Below are 17,715 nucleotides of genomic sequence, written 5' to 3' on the forward strand. Positions count from 1 at the left end.
CTCAAAGAGTTGTTCGTGACCAGAATCGGTTACTTCTCTTTCTGAAACAATTATGCAAGAAAAAGGTGTTACCTTATTACCTCCCGTAAGGGTACGGGAGGTATTAAAAGGGGAATGTTTGTCTGTGTGTCTGTGTGTCTGTGTGTCTGTCTGTGTGTCTGTCTGTCTGTCTGTCTGTCTGTCTGTCTGTCTGTCTGTGTCATCATTTTCTAAAAATCGGCTGGATCAATTGTAATGAAATTTGGAATATATAATCTTTAGGGTAATGGCTAGACCTGATTAGGTTTTGAGCCAGATCTGTTAATGTTTAATTAGAGAAATTTGCATACTAATGAAATCAACTAATTAAGCAATATCTTAAGACTGCATACTTCAATTTCAATATAATTTAGTATATTTTTAAACATAACAACATACATATGTCCTATAAAATTTGTTGATGTACCTTATAGTGTTAACGAATAATTTGCATAATTAATTATTTTTGGTAATTAGGCTATATCTTAAGAATGCATACTTCATATTCAACATAATTTAGTACATACGTTAACCATAAGAAAACACATATGTCCTATCAAGTTTGTTGATGTACCTTACAGTATTAATGAATAATTTGCATAATTAATGATTTTTGGTAATTAGGCTATATCATACGAATACATACTTCAATTTCAATACTATTTTGTACATACTTTAAACATAACAGAGTGCATATTTCCTATAAAAGCTGTTGATTTCGTTTGAAGATTTAGTGAATAATTTGTATAATTAATTTTCGGTAATTAGGCTATATCTTAAGACTGCATACTTCAATTTCAATACAATTTAGTACATACATTAACCATAACAAAGCGGATATGACCTATAAAACTTTTGATATAGCTTACAGTTTTAATGAAAAATTTGCATAATTAATGATTTTAGGTAACTAGGTTGTATCTTAAAAATGCAAGCTTCAAATTTCGTATAATATGGTACATATATCAACCATAATAATACGCACCTGTCCTATGAAGTTTGTTGCTACAACATTTACCATTAATGAGTATTTTGAATAATGAACGATATTCAGTAATTAAGCAGTATCATACACTCTTACATACATTAACCTAAGAAAACACGCTTGTCCGAAAACAAAGCCTGTTACCATTGTTTTTTTTTAATTCAATGAGTTATTTGCATAATTAGTGATTCCCTTACGGGCGGCATTCAGTTTAAATCTGGTTTTAATTATGCAATGAAGATGTGTAAAAGGTTTCCTTAGAACTGATACAATAGGTTTTTTTAGAAATCGTGTTCACGGACAGACAGACAAACAGACAGACAGACAGACAGACAGACAGACAGACAGATGGACGGACGGACGGACGGACGGACGGACGGAAGGACTGACTGACTGACTGACAGACAGACAGAAAACCAGATAAACAGACGGACAGTGTAAAGCATAACATAACCCTTCCTTATGGAAAAAAGACAAATTTTATCACAAAGAAGGATATAGCAAAGATTTTTTCCGCTGGAGTTATTTCACATTGTTAAAACAATCAATAATGTAACTATATATTTACCTTGCGATATGGTTCGTCTTTTACCTATAGTTAAGTGGGCATTGACATGATCAACAACCATAGCTGCTATAAGAAGCATTACTAATACACGAACGCACACAGATTTCTTCATTATTTGAAAACTGAAAATTCATAAAGTAAAGATAATTAATTCTACATTACAGAAAATAATGTCAGCTCGGAAATGTAAAAAAAAAAGACTTAGCTGGCAATCTGTTGGCCATGGTCCAGTCTGTATAACGAAAACGGCTCCTTTCGGCAAAGTCGATGTTGAATGAATGAATGATTGATTGATTGATTGATTGATTGATTGATTGATTGATTGATCGATTGATTGATTGATTGATTGATTGATTGATTGATTGATTGATTGATTGATTGATTGATTGATTGATTGATTGATTGGTTGGTTGGTTGGTTGGTTAATTGATTGATTGATTGATTGATTGATTGATTGATTGATTGATTGATTGATTGATTGATTGATTGTAATTTGTAAGCCAAAAGATACATCTTACATGTAAATACATTTTATCCGATTCATAGAGTTATCATCTCTTAGCATAGTCTCCTTGAAAAAAAATTCCGCCGAGGAACAAAGTAGTTGGACCCCCTATTAGTCATGGTACTTAATAACTAGGGACGTATACAGTGATATATTAGTAAATTGCTGGTATGATTCAAACATTCACGAGTAGACAATTCTTTCTTACCTGTAAGGATTCCCGTTGTCTCTATCACGCTGTTTTAGTAATAATCTCCAAACAATGTTATGTATGGTATAGCCAGGCTTCTTATATATGGTAGCTTATGAGGGAAGTTATAGGAATTACACGGATGTTCAATTAATTTTCAATTGGTGCCTCATTTGTTAAAATTGACCACTTACTTGAATACATTTCATAAATATTCAGACCTGATGATTGTGCATAATTAGACCGGATAATGGTAAATAATTTGCTCAGATTATGTAATTGTTGAAACAGGTATCAAATAGTAATGTGTGTGGGGGAAAACCAATCTCAATGTATTGGCAAGACTTGACAATTTCGTGGTATTTATTTCATGTAAGAATTTCTATGTATGTATGTATGTATGTATGTATGTATGTATGTATGTATGTATGTATGTGTGTGTGTGTGTGTGTGCGTGCGTGCGTGCGTGCGTGCGTGCATGCATGCATGCATGTATGTATGTATGTATGCATGTATGTATGTATGTATGTGTGTATGTATGTGTGTCTGTATGTGTGTCCGTATGTATGTATGTATGTATGTATGTATGTATGTATGTATGTATGTATGTATGTATGTATGCATGTATGTATGTACATTGGATGCCTTAATATTCATGGCCCTCATCAGATTCTGTTTTGTGTCACTTTCAAATAATGTATATTGTTTTCATTTTCTGGTGGAATAAATTTTAATTCAATTCAATATAGATTTTTATGTATGTATGCATGCCATAGACATTGTGTTATTTCTGCGGATTTAAAACCCAGTTACAATAACAATAGCATTGTTTACACATAAGAATAAGTCTGTCAGAGGTATACAAAAAAGGTGTAAAAAGAATAATCCAGTCAAGTCCCTAGAGCAACCACTGATAAGCTGGTACTAATGATAGCAACCAGAGATTGAATCACTAGCTTTTTTGAATTTAATAACGTATCACACGGGAAGCCAATAGCATTTTACAATTTTCTGCGCAATTCACTGCACAGTAGTACAAATTGGAACTGTAGAAAAATATCTGGGGATTTCAGGTACGTTTTTACACAAAATTCTGAACAGAAATCTTGATACATCGCTTGCATATGATTTTTTAAAAGCACCAAATGGTACAGATGCTACTTACTAAACGTTTTGACAAATTACATACGTACGAGTAAATGAACAAATTAACATTCAATCATCATACGACAAAATCAACCCCATTAAAGATAAAAACTAGCTTTTAGGCAATTATGATGAGAAATTAATTGTACAATTTGACATTTATTCACTGTAATTGCATACCAACACTTTCATTACGCCTTGTGCTACTACGATCTGTTATCCAATCACGGCGCCAATTAGATCAATCATAGTTTAACTTATTATGTATATTTACATAATCAATCTCAAGATTTGAGATTAATCAACGATATTTTAATAAGAGAAGTATTATAAATTAATAAATCAATTCCGAGTCATATTTATTATCTTTTTCAAATATTCGAAACGGTGAATTCTGATCTTTTGCCCTGGATTTGAACTGAGGATGGTTTACAGCTTCCAAAAATATAGCAACAATTGCGGCGGGCACAAACAAATGTTGTCCAGTGAAAACTGAAGTAGAAGAATTGCTACATGTGACGAAACACCATAACGTATAATTACGCCTCTTTACATAATTTGTAACAGTTGCAGATTTTCATTTGACGTGCTTATCCTTCATCAAGACTCGAAATAGTCTTGAAGACAACGACATATACTGTGAGGAAGAGCAAACCGTAAAACTAATATTATCATAATAGGATTTTATTTCACTACAAACTGATAAGCTGAACACTCTAGCCATTCCAGTTGATGCTGCCACCCCCTCCAGATGAGTCATACATCCTGTAAATGGGTAGCTTAGTTGTACAAGGTAAATAAATAGAAGTTATGAGCAGGTTTGATAACTGTACAATATTTCGTAAATTGGCTAAGAGGATAAATAATGAATAAAAGAGTAATTTAGTGTGTGGAAAACACTTGGGGTCAAGATGCAATACATGCACACAGTCATCATTGTACCATCAATACGTCATTTCCAACTTACATGGGTACGCAAAATAGGAACTATCCGATTATCCGAGAATGTCGCCATATTTTGTCTGAAATAACAGTTTTACTTCAGGCAGAGATATTTGACAGCATCTTAACACTTAGCTATCACTAAACGAACGAGAAACAAACTAACACAAAAGGGATAAAACATATGTACGTGAACACACAAACAAAGTGGGGAGGGAGGGAGGGAGAGAGAGAGAGAGAGAGAGAGAGAGAGAGAGAGAGAGAGAGACAGACAGACAGACAGACAGACAGACAGACAGACAGACAGAGGGAGAGACAGACAGTCAAACAGACACAGTCCGTCAGTCAGTCAGTCAGACAGACAGACAGACAGACAGACAGACAGACAGACAGACAGACAGACAGACAGACAGACAGACAGACAAACAAACAAACAAACAAACAAAACAAGCAAGCAAGCATAAACATATGAACAATCACACACATCAGGTATCTAAATTGTTTTAACTAACAGCTGCAATGCATGTAATAATTTCTGCCTCACGTGAAATTTTATAAAATCTTAACAATCATTAAAAGAATGCTGTATAAAGCCATGAACTCTTAAATAAACATGCTTTTATACAACGATTACATATGAACCCGACTATCAATGATATGATATAGTAATGTGAATGTACATATCCTTCATATCGTGTTTAATAGAGTAAGCACCTTTGCACTAACAAGACATCAATGTTACAAGAGTTCAAGGAAAGACACGGTGAGAACAAAGCTCTTTGATTGCATTTTGAGAAGCCCAATTCTCAAGTCACGTTTTCCTGGATAAGGTTGTGAATGTCATACGGGTTACATTCCTTCTCACAGTCGACAACAATGCGTCATTAGCTATTTATGACGAAGAGAATTTGCAATGTCAGATTAATAACAAATTGTTGTATATGATGTCATATATATCAAGAGTCAGCCTACCGATGGGGATGTTATTAATCTATTTATTGTAGTAGTAGTAATATGATTACACTTTATAGTCTTTGTCCAAATTGATTTAAAACTTATAAACACTGAGATATGCAGGTCACGCTGCATGAGCCAGTCCTCTGGCATCATTTAATCTGTTGGTATATATCCTGCAGGATCTGAGGTCATGTGTACGAAACATATGCTTTTCTATGTTCAGTGGTTAAGTTTCTAATTCAATATCGAAAACGTACGTCTGTGACTTCGGAAGGAAAAGTTCTTGAATCGCATATACATGCAACCCTTTCCATTCAGAGTAATAAGTTCGGGAAAGGCGTAGGGGATATGGGGCGAAGTGTCGGGATGGTGGGGGATAGGGGGAGGTGTGCATGTGTATGAGGGTGGGGGTGAGGTAGGGGGCGATGGGGTGAGGTGGGGAATAAATAAGTCTATGACAATTTTTTGACAGTCACTGGATCGTCACTTTCAGTACATGCACTACTACTTCCTTTGGTGCAGATCGTGATAGCATACATATGTATATATTATTTCATTTAATAAATTCAATTTCGCCCATGGATTTGATATCAGGAGTAAGTATTGTGCTTCGGGGCGCGGTGATCGGAAGTTGTAGTCTGAGCTTTGTGGTGACGTGGCCGGAAAACATCAATTTGGCGAAAGACTATCGGGAAACAAGATTCATAATCCATCGAGGCATTCAGAAAAGGCGGCGTGTTCTTTTCTGCACATCCGGTCCAGTATACAAGTATGGCGTCAAATCATTTCGGTTATACCTTCCAACATGTTGTCATCCAATTTCTTTCTGCTTTCAATTTTGAATTGTTTTCGCTTTTCATGTAACTTTAACGACATCGAGAATTTCAACTAACCAACGCCAACGTAAATAACCAACGCAATCCGATTGTCTACACACTTACAGTTTGTATTGTAAAACTTTATTCAGGAAAGTTGAGGATACATGTGCAGTCATTCGGCTCTTACCAATTATTGAACTTGAACTTCTATCTCGTCGGCGGTATGGATGTCATCAGAACGAAATCAGAACAATCTAGGGAAAGTTGTTATCCCTCTGCCATTGAAGTCAGTCTGAGGGTGTTTACTATTTGTTTCATTGTCATATAGTGTCATACTCGGTCACTGTTTTCACTCTTGTATATTGTTATTGCAATTCAGTATATCTTTGGCTTTTTATATTTGACTTTTTATATTTGACTTTAAAAAAAAAAGTTTTATTCATGTATAATTGTTATTTGTTTCAGGTCTTTAGTTTTCATGTTTATCCACTTTAAGTTTAAGAGTGTGCACCTTGGAAGTCAATTTCCAATGGCAATAAAGTTTATTATGATGTTAGAAAGTCCCACTGTACTTCGGAGAAATTGTAAGCATGTTCAAGAAGCTAGTTCAATTTAACCAATCTAAAATAACGAGTCTTAGAGTCATTAATTTACCCCATACTCTGTTCTAATCACACTTTACCAAATACTGTGAATGATTTCACCCTCTTTTTTTTCTAATTTGACAAATGAAGATCAATTCAATACAATTCCAATATAAGTACGGTTCACATGTTTGTGAATGTCTAATCATGTTTTCTTTCAAAGAGTATTGATGCGAAACTGTTTGGCGCTGAATAGTTTAATGAAATCTCAATTCACAACGTTTGCATCGTAAGCACGATTGATGTACAGGGCTGTGATTTTAACACGAAGTGCTTCCGCTGTTGAGAATTGTGAATTATTACTGTGTTGTCGTCTGCATACGAATTGGGTTACCTTACCCCCACGTACGAGATGTAAATTTTATATGCTGCGTGACCTTTACTATAATAAAAACTCTCCTCTCCAAAGGTAAAGTAAATTCATCTATTTGTAAAATCTATTATCCTTAGGTGGCTCGCAAAGTATCCTTTGACTTATACGGTGATTCGCAGGCCCTGACATTTACAACGTCTCCACAAGTATTTGTATTCCGGTGCTACTGTTGTGTTTGTTTCTTTGCAAAGTCCAGTAATGGAAGTCATCTGCTGCGATTGTTCTGTCTGAAAAGTCATCAATTTAGGATGATAGTATCTCTATAAGTACCATTCGTCAATGATATTGGGCTCAAACATGAGTAATCTTGGCTTAGCATTAATCCCGCTTCCTCATTTGTTCTAAGGTTTATTTATTTTAAGCGCAAATCCTCCATAAATGAAAAATGGCCGTCTAGTCTATTGTAAGTATGATTGAAAGGGTGTATAAAGGCCATTTTTTTCTGTTTGAGTGCACTAGGTGAGACATATAAATTCTCCAATCTCTTCTGTCAATTGATATATATACATGTCGTCAAACTTCATTTTTATACTGCTTAAAAGTTTCGAGAACGTTTGTATGACGCATATTTCGTCATTATATCAATATATATTTGCATATATCATGAGAACACTTATGCTCTTTCATGAAAACGACAAGGATTTAATCCCAGGTTCTCAAGTTAGTCTTATCCTATCTATGGAGCTATAAGGATTACATTGGATCACTGTTGTGTTCTGGAGCAATTTTTTTCTATCGCCCAGACATCCGTTTTCCAATCCTAAATTTTAATCCTAATCCTCATGGGACATTATGTCATAATCTACGTGAATTACGATACATAAATAAACACCTTCATGATTTAAAAGGGAGTTGTTTCTGAAACAAATGAAAACAATCAATATAAGGTACTTATAGTACAGCTGGTTTATTAAAACCAGCAAAAGAACTGAGATGTTAAAAACTTATGTAGAAAAAAAACTTTTCAAATCATTACTTTATTAATGGCACCTTGTAGGGGAAAGATATTTTAAAGCAAAACAAGTAAATAATAAAAAAGAAAAAAATGTTTGTAAAAATAAAAAAAGAACAAATTTAAAGAAGAATTAAACATAAAACAAAAACAAAAGTTTTAAAAACATATATGGCCAATTCAAAGCACCTATGTGGTACATCCTTAAAACGATACTCTAGTCACGTTTGTTTTCATCTACCCTTATTTCCTTGTAGGTATCTGACCAGAAAGCAATGTTTTCACATACGACATTTACATGCTATGAATTGAAGGACCTAACAAAAACGAATTTTGCTTCGTCATCATACTAATTATGAATACATCCCATGACTTCATCGCAAGTACCATTTCATCATAGCCATCAAATAGACGTACGAGTGCATCTTTCTATTCTAATTACATCAACTAGAAATATCTACAGCAACCGTAGTATCCAACATCGTCATAAGAGAGATGACTTCAGACAAATATGTATACATTACCAGCGTGTTGCTTTTAATATTAAAAATAAAACATGCTCACATTTCATATGAACACTAACACATAATTGATTTCCAGGGGCTGAATGCTGTTTTATTTTGAGACCTATCTCGACTTTTCCATCATCTTTTGAGGTAATGAAAGGGTTTAAGAATGTCCTTGATCTTTTTTGCCAATGGGAGTCACAAAACCTTAATATTTTAGCTCGTCATAAACAAACTCTATAAGTGCTTTGTTTTATAATGTGAACGACGACATATTTTCACTGACGAATCAAAGCCATGGCCTAAAGGAATGTTTCACTGAAAGTACGTACTCAAACGACTCGAAGGACTCAAAAATACTGAAAACACATTTATCTTCCATATTAGACGAGTTGAAGTAATTCCCATAAAATATGGTCGTCATTTCTTGCGGGGTATTAACGCTGTCATTTTCTTAAAATTCAAAAAGCTGATTATAGAAATTTTATGCACGTGATGTATTAAATGGGGAATTCGCCGCAAACATTTCTCTAACACCAACGGATTATAGCTAATGTGATGTAGGCTTGGTGCTTCACTCATGTGACATGACATTTAATACTCATCCTCAGATAACTTCTAATGCAAAAGAAACAATTACATAGATGCCGTGCACAGTGGGGATGTAGAAGTAGTCAAGTTGAAATGTTGATTATCAGTTAGAAAATAAACAATTGCAGCCATTAAAATCATCAAGTGCATGTGTAATGTTTTCATTAGAAGCCTGTTTCTGCTGCCCTGTGAAAGAATATCAATGCTTACCAGTGTTGTGGTCAATGTGATTGGACTAAGGATCCAGCTGTGTTTATTGTGTCTCTGTTATTGTTAGTCTACAGTTGAAATATGTCTATGTTTGTTTCAAATACGTAATTTACTATGAGTGAGACACCAAGCCTACATCATTTTAGCTGTAATGTCCAATGAGTGAAACACCAACGCAACTTCATTTTAGCTGTAATTGTCTGTAACTGATTACACATTTAACTGATAGCAAAGTCTCTACACCTTGAAAGGAATTCGGTAAATAAAAAATGAAAATTACTTGAAAATATTTTACGAAATGCGATTTAGCTTCGCTGTATACATAAATTTGGACATCATTTTAGTCAAAGTTAGGCCACAGGTGTATTTTTATGAGGTTAAAAGTGTATTAACAGAAAAAACAATTAAGAACGGTAAAAAACAAGAACATAAAATGCGCAGGTCGTACCTAATGAACATATGGATATACCTTACAGGTATACCCAGCATGCCATTCGCAATCATTTGGCAACCGCACAGAGTCTCGAATATACAACAGCACGCACTACCCAAAAGAAGTCAGTTCGTGGTTGACAGGTGTTTGACTCGCTTCATCTTCGAACTCTGTCGCCATGCATATAAAACTCCCATCGTCACACAATCAAGTACCAAACTAGTACTCTTGCTAGGTCTTAAACCAAAGTGTTCATTACTTCACCTGGACAATATTAGTTATTCACAGACTTTGACACCGTGGACATATCGTACCAACAAAACAAAAGGATGGAAAAAATACCGTAAGTATAAATCTGCCGTTACTTATGCAACACGTATGAATCTAGGAGATTGCAACAACAACAAAATCGGAAACTCTTCGCTTGGCATCTCAGACCGAACCTCTTCAAAATTCTGAGGTTAGCTTTCGGAGGCAAATGTCAGCATACGATTCAACATATTATTATCATAGAGTTACTGTTAGAAAAACTAAAGATGTGCATGAGCTCAATTGAATACCTATGCAAGGAGTCGTATGTTTTGATAGACTTTTACGTATGAGTTAGCACGAGGCTTAACATTACTTGTCATGTGAAATATAGTGAATCCCAAAGGTCCTTATTGCCGGTTTCATTGTTTAAACTCTTCTGACTAGAATGTACGTTTTTCGTTATTTATCTTTAAAATATTAACTGATGGGAATGCTCTCAAAATCCCTAAGGTATTCCCAACCTTTACCTGCCATGTTTGCTGATCATCACGATTCGTAAACACATTCAGATTGCCATGTTTTTGATAACTGTACACACGTGAACTTTCCAACAGTGATGTCAACGCCTAAGGCCACAGCGATGCCTGCTAAGATTATTTGTTGTGCATCATTCTAGACTAAGGAACAAAAATCACATTTTTAATCATGGAGTTATTCAGTCATATTTGTACATTATGATAACTGTATACAATAGTAATCTGTCGTACGTCCACCGGCGTCGATTCTGAAAGTCCACGTACGCGTTTAATGACAACCTTACCATTTGAATATAATTCACGTTGTATTCTTAGCAGGTGCCATTGCTTGTATGGAGAAGTTGACAATTTCGAAAATCCTTTTTTTCTGTGAACGGTAAACAGTTTTTAAAAGCATTTATCGATAAACACAAAAGAGCACACTCTGACATGTTGATAATTGTGTTATGTGGTGTTATTATGTTTCAAACTGTGCGATTCTGTCGAGTTGAAATACTGCTAAGTTCATAAAGACCGGCCTCAAACGTAAACACAGAAATCATTTTAAAGGCTAACAAATTGAATGTTATGGTTAGCCAGGTGTGAATTTCAAATGGTTGAATAAAGGTTGATATATCACAACAATTTCCGCTATCTTTCACAAACACAATAACATGGTGACGCTATGATGACGTCACAAAGATAAGCATAATATCATGTAACATTTAAGAGTCCATTTGCAACGAAGGTAAGACTATGCAAACTTTGTGTAGGGACATACATCTTAGATATGGATAAATGAGAAACTACTCGTTAAATCCTGTAGTATTAAACGGCACGTTGATTGGAGAAAAATATGAATACACCTACTTACACCGACACGCGTGATCGCGCGCGCACGCACACACACACACACACACACACACACACACACACACACACACATACATACATACATACATACATACATACATACATACATACATACATACATACATACATACATACATACATACATTTATTAATGGACTCAATATATGAGAGAGACGTTGGCGAAGTAAGGGTGATACTTCACTAAGAACCTTCTTTGCACTTCCTTCAACGGAAGCCCCTTAGTGCTAACTAAGGAGCTTGTTCGTTTAATATATGATACGTAAAGACAATTCATTAGCGACCTCGGTTGGCATACTTTTAACAGCCAAGAGCTAAGATGTCATAAAGAGTAACGAGTAGAAGCTCTTTATATGTAACGAACTTCAGAACAGAACTGCCAGTAGTCGCAATGTGCATAGGTAACAATGCCAACGTGATCGCAATCATAGTACAGACTGAACGTGATGTATAATTTTGGCCACATCACGAATAAATTGAATTTGTATCCAGACAGTTTATGCTTTTTTCAACTAATAAGTTTGTTTTTTTTAAAAAGAGCTGTTAATTTTTTCTTCATTTTTCCAATATCGTAAACACAGATTTTTCAGTCTGTGAACAAAACACTACGTAATTGGTGCTCTCTTACGTATGCGACGCATGTCGTAGACAGCATTAAGCAGGCACTTGATTTAATGACAAATCGTGGATTATAAAATGTGCTTGATAAGAGAACACTTTACCCTTTGATGTCAAATACAGAAGGCAGGACGATATTGCAATTGTTTTATTCTACCCCATTTTGATTACTGTTCCAACATATGGGGTCACTGTTCCATCAAACTTTTAGTGCGCATTGAGCGACTCCAGAAAGCTGTCGCAAGAGTTCTTTTAGATTGTGATTATAACACTTCTAGTGATGTTTTATTCCGTACATTGCATTGGACACCATTCAGAAAACGGGTTTTATATAATGAGTCAATTTTAATGTATAAAGTACAAAACAATTTAGCACCGGATTATTTGAATGTTTTTAAAAGGATACACAATGTTCATAGTCGGAATACTAGATCTGCTGCCAGGGAAGATTTATACATTCCAAAACATAGAACCGAGTTTTTTAAGAAAAGTTTTACCTACAGTGGTGTAAAAATATGGAACAGTTTACCACTTGACTTAAAATCATGTCCCTGCAGGCTTTTAAAAGCAAATGTAAATATCATTTTTCAAATTCAAGTGATTCATAATTTCAGTAGTGTATTGTTGATGTTCGTCTATTTTGTTATTGTACCCATTATATTTTTGCTTGTTTTGTCCTCATTTGATGTGTGCAGTATTTAATGTATATATTGTATATATTTTAATGTTTTTCTCGACACTGTGTGAGAAGAGCCACTGGCTCAACAGTCTATCGAGATTAAATAAAGTCTAATAATAATAATAATAATAATAATAATAAATTGTCGTCAGTATCTAATTAAAAGATGTCCATGTATATAATACCACCTGTGACCTCTTAAAAGAGTGAGTTTTATGAGAGTTAACTTACAAGGTCATTCGAGTATTAAAGGATAGTTTTATAGATCAATTTAGTTCACGTTACTACCGAATGTCATGCAGTTTTGAGATATACAAAATGTATCGTATTGAAAAAAACAACACCCCTATAAATATGCTTTAGCGAAAATAAGGGTTTTGTTTTTCGCATGTACAGTAGCAAATAATTGTTTTAAAAGTATATTCTCATAAATACCCATGTGTTTATTTTATGATAAAACAAATCTAGTACACGGAAGCATTGAAAAAGCATTTTCAATTTCATTTGCTTCACGGGTTTTTTTCTCTTTAAAACAAGTAATTCTATCAAAAATGTGTATATGTTTTACTTTGCCTAATATCTAAAGGTCAAAAGAGTACGTCACACGAACATGTTTAGGCCTCAGGGCTTGGACATTGGAATCAGTGATACATACATATATGTGTGTGTGCGGTATTTCGGCTGCTTCAAAAGAATTGCCCTGTCGTGATACTTTGAAAGGATGAAACATATCGCTTTTCTAGGCGCCATTAACTTGTTCTTTAGACGTGCAATAGACATGGCCCAGAACTCCGCATGTTCTTAGGTTTGTATTAACTTACTTTTTTGCACTGAGTGCATTCCATATCTTATCGCATTTTAACCTGAACGTAACATAAAAACCCCGTTTCAATATTTCAAGAATGACCACACCCATGTAACTTTAACATCTTTCTTTATTTACATTTTATTACTTTCAGATCTACTGTGTATTGAATTCAGGCATCTGGATATTTAATACAGGGGAAAGCCAATCATTGTTTTATCTATACGCAAGGATATTTGACTGTCATCAAAAGAACTTTACCCTTGAAATAGGAGCCAATGATGACGGACTTGAACTTGTCAACCCAAAATGACAGCAACTACTCGTTCTACGATTACGACTACGACTACAAACTTGGAGCTGAGTCGATTATTGTGCCAACTTTGTGGGGAATTTTCGCCTTCTTCGGTCTTGTTGGAAATCTCTTCGTCATTGTGGTTGTAGTGAAGTTCAGTCATATGAGGACGGTCACTAATTATTACATCGTGAACTTGGCGTTGACCGACGTGGTGGTTCTCCTCATATGCGTTCCGTCGACGTCCAGTGTGTATGCCTTGCATACCGAGTGGGCGCTTGGTGATGCTATGTGTAGGATTGTCATCTGGACACAGCTGGTAAGCGTTCATTTATGAAATTTGCCATGCACAGTTTCGATATATTTACGTCTTTGAACTCTGCGTTGAATTCAATGGCATCGACAAAAAAATCTACTGACAACGCAACCCTTCTACTTTGAAATAAGTACAACCCATATGCATTTCTGGCGTAGTTCCAATACAATAAAATTACTACCAAACCTAAAAGACTACAGCATTTGAATGATGTTTTTCATATCTCACACGCCGTTTTTTGTTTAATTAACTTTAAATTACAAGTTACACAAACATAATACAGGCAACGACTGTGTTATAATCTTCCTATGTTTCATCCGACTTGATTTTGTGTTCACAGTGGGAAAAAAGAAAATGTATAATTTTATATGCTTGGGCACTAGCAGTTCGTATATTTATGTAATTGGTAACAAAAAACCTTGTAAGTGGAAGACGTAAAAAAAACACCGTGCCGTCTAATTGAAACTCTATAGTATATTGTTACAAACTGAATGTAAAGTATCACAAGCTGAGTTTAAAAGCTTTCTTCACTCGGATGATTGGCAAAAAATGCATAAAACACCATAAAATCTAAATTCAACTTATCTGTTTCGAGTTAATGCATTTAGCAAATAGTCTCTGTACGTTGTTAGCCCAGTCGATGGATTATAGAGATTTCCTTGTATAAGTAAACTGAACTTTATCTTTGAATCATGTAATGTACAGTATTCTGTCTGTAAACCAGGTTTGGATTCTCTTAATATAGATAGTGACGGTTAGGTATAACCATAGACACTGTCTCCGGGTACACAATTTTTTTTTATCACAAATGCCTCTAGGTATCCAGCAAAAATTCGTCATCGTCACCATCATCATCGTCGACGTTGTAGTCGTCGTCATCATCATCATCATCATCATCATCACCACCACCACCACCACCACCACCACCACCAACAACAACAACAACAACAACAACAACAACAGCAACAACAACAAATAAACAAACACATTGCAACACAAAGCATAAAAACTCGGCTTATTCCTCTTTTAAATAATAACATAAGGAGGTAGAAAATTAACGTAGACATGAATTCGCTTGTGTTTGAATATTAAGAAATGATATCATTCGTCACAGGGATAAAGTTACCTTTTTCTAAAATCTAATTTGAAGAAACTGCGTATCAATTGTGATTAAATTTAGTTCATATTTCGAGAAGCTTAGTTGAATAGCATCGGGGAGCTCGGGCTAAATGATTGGATTAAATACTAAATTAGCTAAATCTGTGCCTGTCGAAATCGTAATATGTCGTGATGTTTTGAATTGTCTGAAAGGTGTCCAAAAAGCTGACTCAACTCGGTGAACTAACACCTGGCAGAAATGACCTCCAGTTAACTAATAAACAGAAGCAAGTTACTGTATTTCAGGTGTTACCCATTCTGTCGTTTAACAATACTTTGATATCACAACAGTGATGAAAACAGAAAACAAGCTTTACTGGATCACGACTTCTATTTTCAAAAGTGCAGTTTCAATTTCCTCTGTATTTTTTCAATCTTTTTATTTCATCTTTTCATCTATGTATCAGGCATGTTGGCAAGCATCGTGTCTAACGTTGACGGTTATTAGCGTGGACAGATATCATGCTATAGTGCATCCCGTGAAATCTATCAAGTACCGTACCCCCAGGGCAGCTATTGCAGTCAGTGCATCAATTTGGCTATGTAAGTAATGTCCTATATATACTGAACACAATGATTGACTATTAATGAAAAAATATAGTTCTTGGATACTTGTACATAAACTCGTATTAAGGGTGGCCTTATTTTTTTTCACGTTTCTCATTACTTTTCCATGGCAACTATGGGTCGATCGGTCGGTCGACCGATTTAAAAACAAAGTGAAAACAAAAATCATCTTCTTTATGCTTCTCTTCCTCTCATTTTCCTTCTCTCTATCTTCTCTTTATTCAAGGCATTCCTAGTAGCAAACCCTTTCCCAGTTTCTCTTCACCATTGGCATGTTGTCAACGCCCCCCCCCCCCCACTTGAATAACTTCCGTAATGAAAGAAATGGTCTGTTCGTGAACAAGTGTCGTTGTCGCCGCCGGTACTGTAGATGACGGTGGCAGTCAAGACACTTCCTTATTCTTGCCAGAGAGGGGGCTGTTCAGCAAAATATTAAGGGTGGGCGAAAATGAGAAAAATATCTTTTTTTTTATTTTGATGTCGAAGCTGAAAATTTGGGCCGGTCGGGCAATGAGAAACAGAAATTAAAATAGAGTCACCCTATAGCGTACTCGTCCATTTTTCTTCCTGTCTGGCCATTGCTTAGTTATATATCGTAGTCGATCACAGTACATCATGTCCCAAGTTTTTTCAAAGTGGAGAGCATGCTCGAAACCCGGTATCTTGTACGATAACTCAATATAGTTTGATCTGTCTTTGAATCAAAGACCAAGGATTCTATCAGGTTTTCTTAGTGTTATCTTATCAAAATGATTCAAACATCTGTTGGTTTGTTCTTGGCCAACCTTTTCTCCAGCTCTGCCAGGGAACTATTTTTTCCACACTAAACTTAATCTCAGTCCAAATTAGGCAATGTTTAAAATTAAAATTTAAACCTGCACCTTTTTAAAGTTTAAAAAGTTACATCGTAAATGTATTCTTTCACTTAGTACATCCTAGGGAACTTGTAACATCAATATGCGTCAATTTAACTGTTCCCACATTCATTGGAGTTATAGCAACCCATGGGTACCCTCGATAACTCTTTCTTTATCGTTTCAATAGATTCCTACGTGATGACGACACCAGCGCTGTACTTCTACCGGGTTGAACAGTACCCCTTCGACCCAGACCACGCTTTCTGCGTGGAGTATTTCACGTCATCCGACAGCGTCAACAGCAACAACATCTACGCCACTTTCTACACATTGCAGTCCTACATGGTACCACTGTTTGTCGTTTTTGCCTGTTATTCCTTCATGATTAAACGACTTTGGAAATCAAAGAACCTGTCAGAGGATGCTGCTATGTTGGCTCAAGCATCGAAACAGAAACGGAAGATAACTCGAATGGTATTTGTTGTTGTTCTACTGTATACGATCTGTCACCTTCCCAACCAATTACTCAATATGCTATTTCGTTGGAACTTTAATATGTTTTCGGAAAACACCGATTTGTTCAAATATTTGCGGATTATTTCGAACTCCCTGCTTTATTTCAATTCCATAATAAACCCAGTAGTTTACAATCTCTTGGGAGAAAATTTTCGGAAATTATTAAAGAAGGCGTTTGTCTTACATTTGCATAGGAATAAGGTACATGACTTGAACGCCGTCAACCTCCTTAACCCCCATACCATGGACATTCTCCATACTAACAGAGTGCACCCGTCAAATTCCCATCCACAGCTTGGCGTTAGGAAATCAAGTTAAATTATTGATGACATTTACTGAGCTATCGAACTTAATAAAATTATATTGCAACATTTATGTCTGGCTTGTACAACATTACAAATAAAAGTA

The 17,715-nt window shown here is 35.3% G+C and overlaps 1 protein-coding gene across 1 annotated transcript; it reads left to right on the forward strand.

Moving 5' to 3' along the window:
- Window positions 1-13,879: 13,879 nt before the first annotated feature.
- LOC144434232 (G-protein coupled receptor 54-like) lies at window positions 13,880-17,625 on the forward strand. The gene is made up of 3 exons (XM_078122685.1): window positions 13,880-14,212; window positions 15,775-15,910; window positions 16,979-17,625. Exons 1-3 carry the CDS (start codon window positions 13,880-13,882, stop codon window positions 17,623-17,625), a joined length of 1,116 nt encoding a protein of 371 aa, XP_077978811.1.
- The last annotated feature ends 90 nt before the right edge of the window (window positions 17,626-17,715 follow it).

Source organism: Glandiceps talaboti, chromosome 4, assembly GCF_964340395.1.
Source record: "Glandiceps talaboti chromosome 4, keGlaTala1.1, whole genome shotgun sequence".
Classification (NCBI taxonomy): Eukaryota; Metazoa; Hemichordata; class Enteropneusta; family Spengelidae; genus Glandiceps; species Glandiceps talaboti.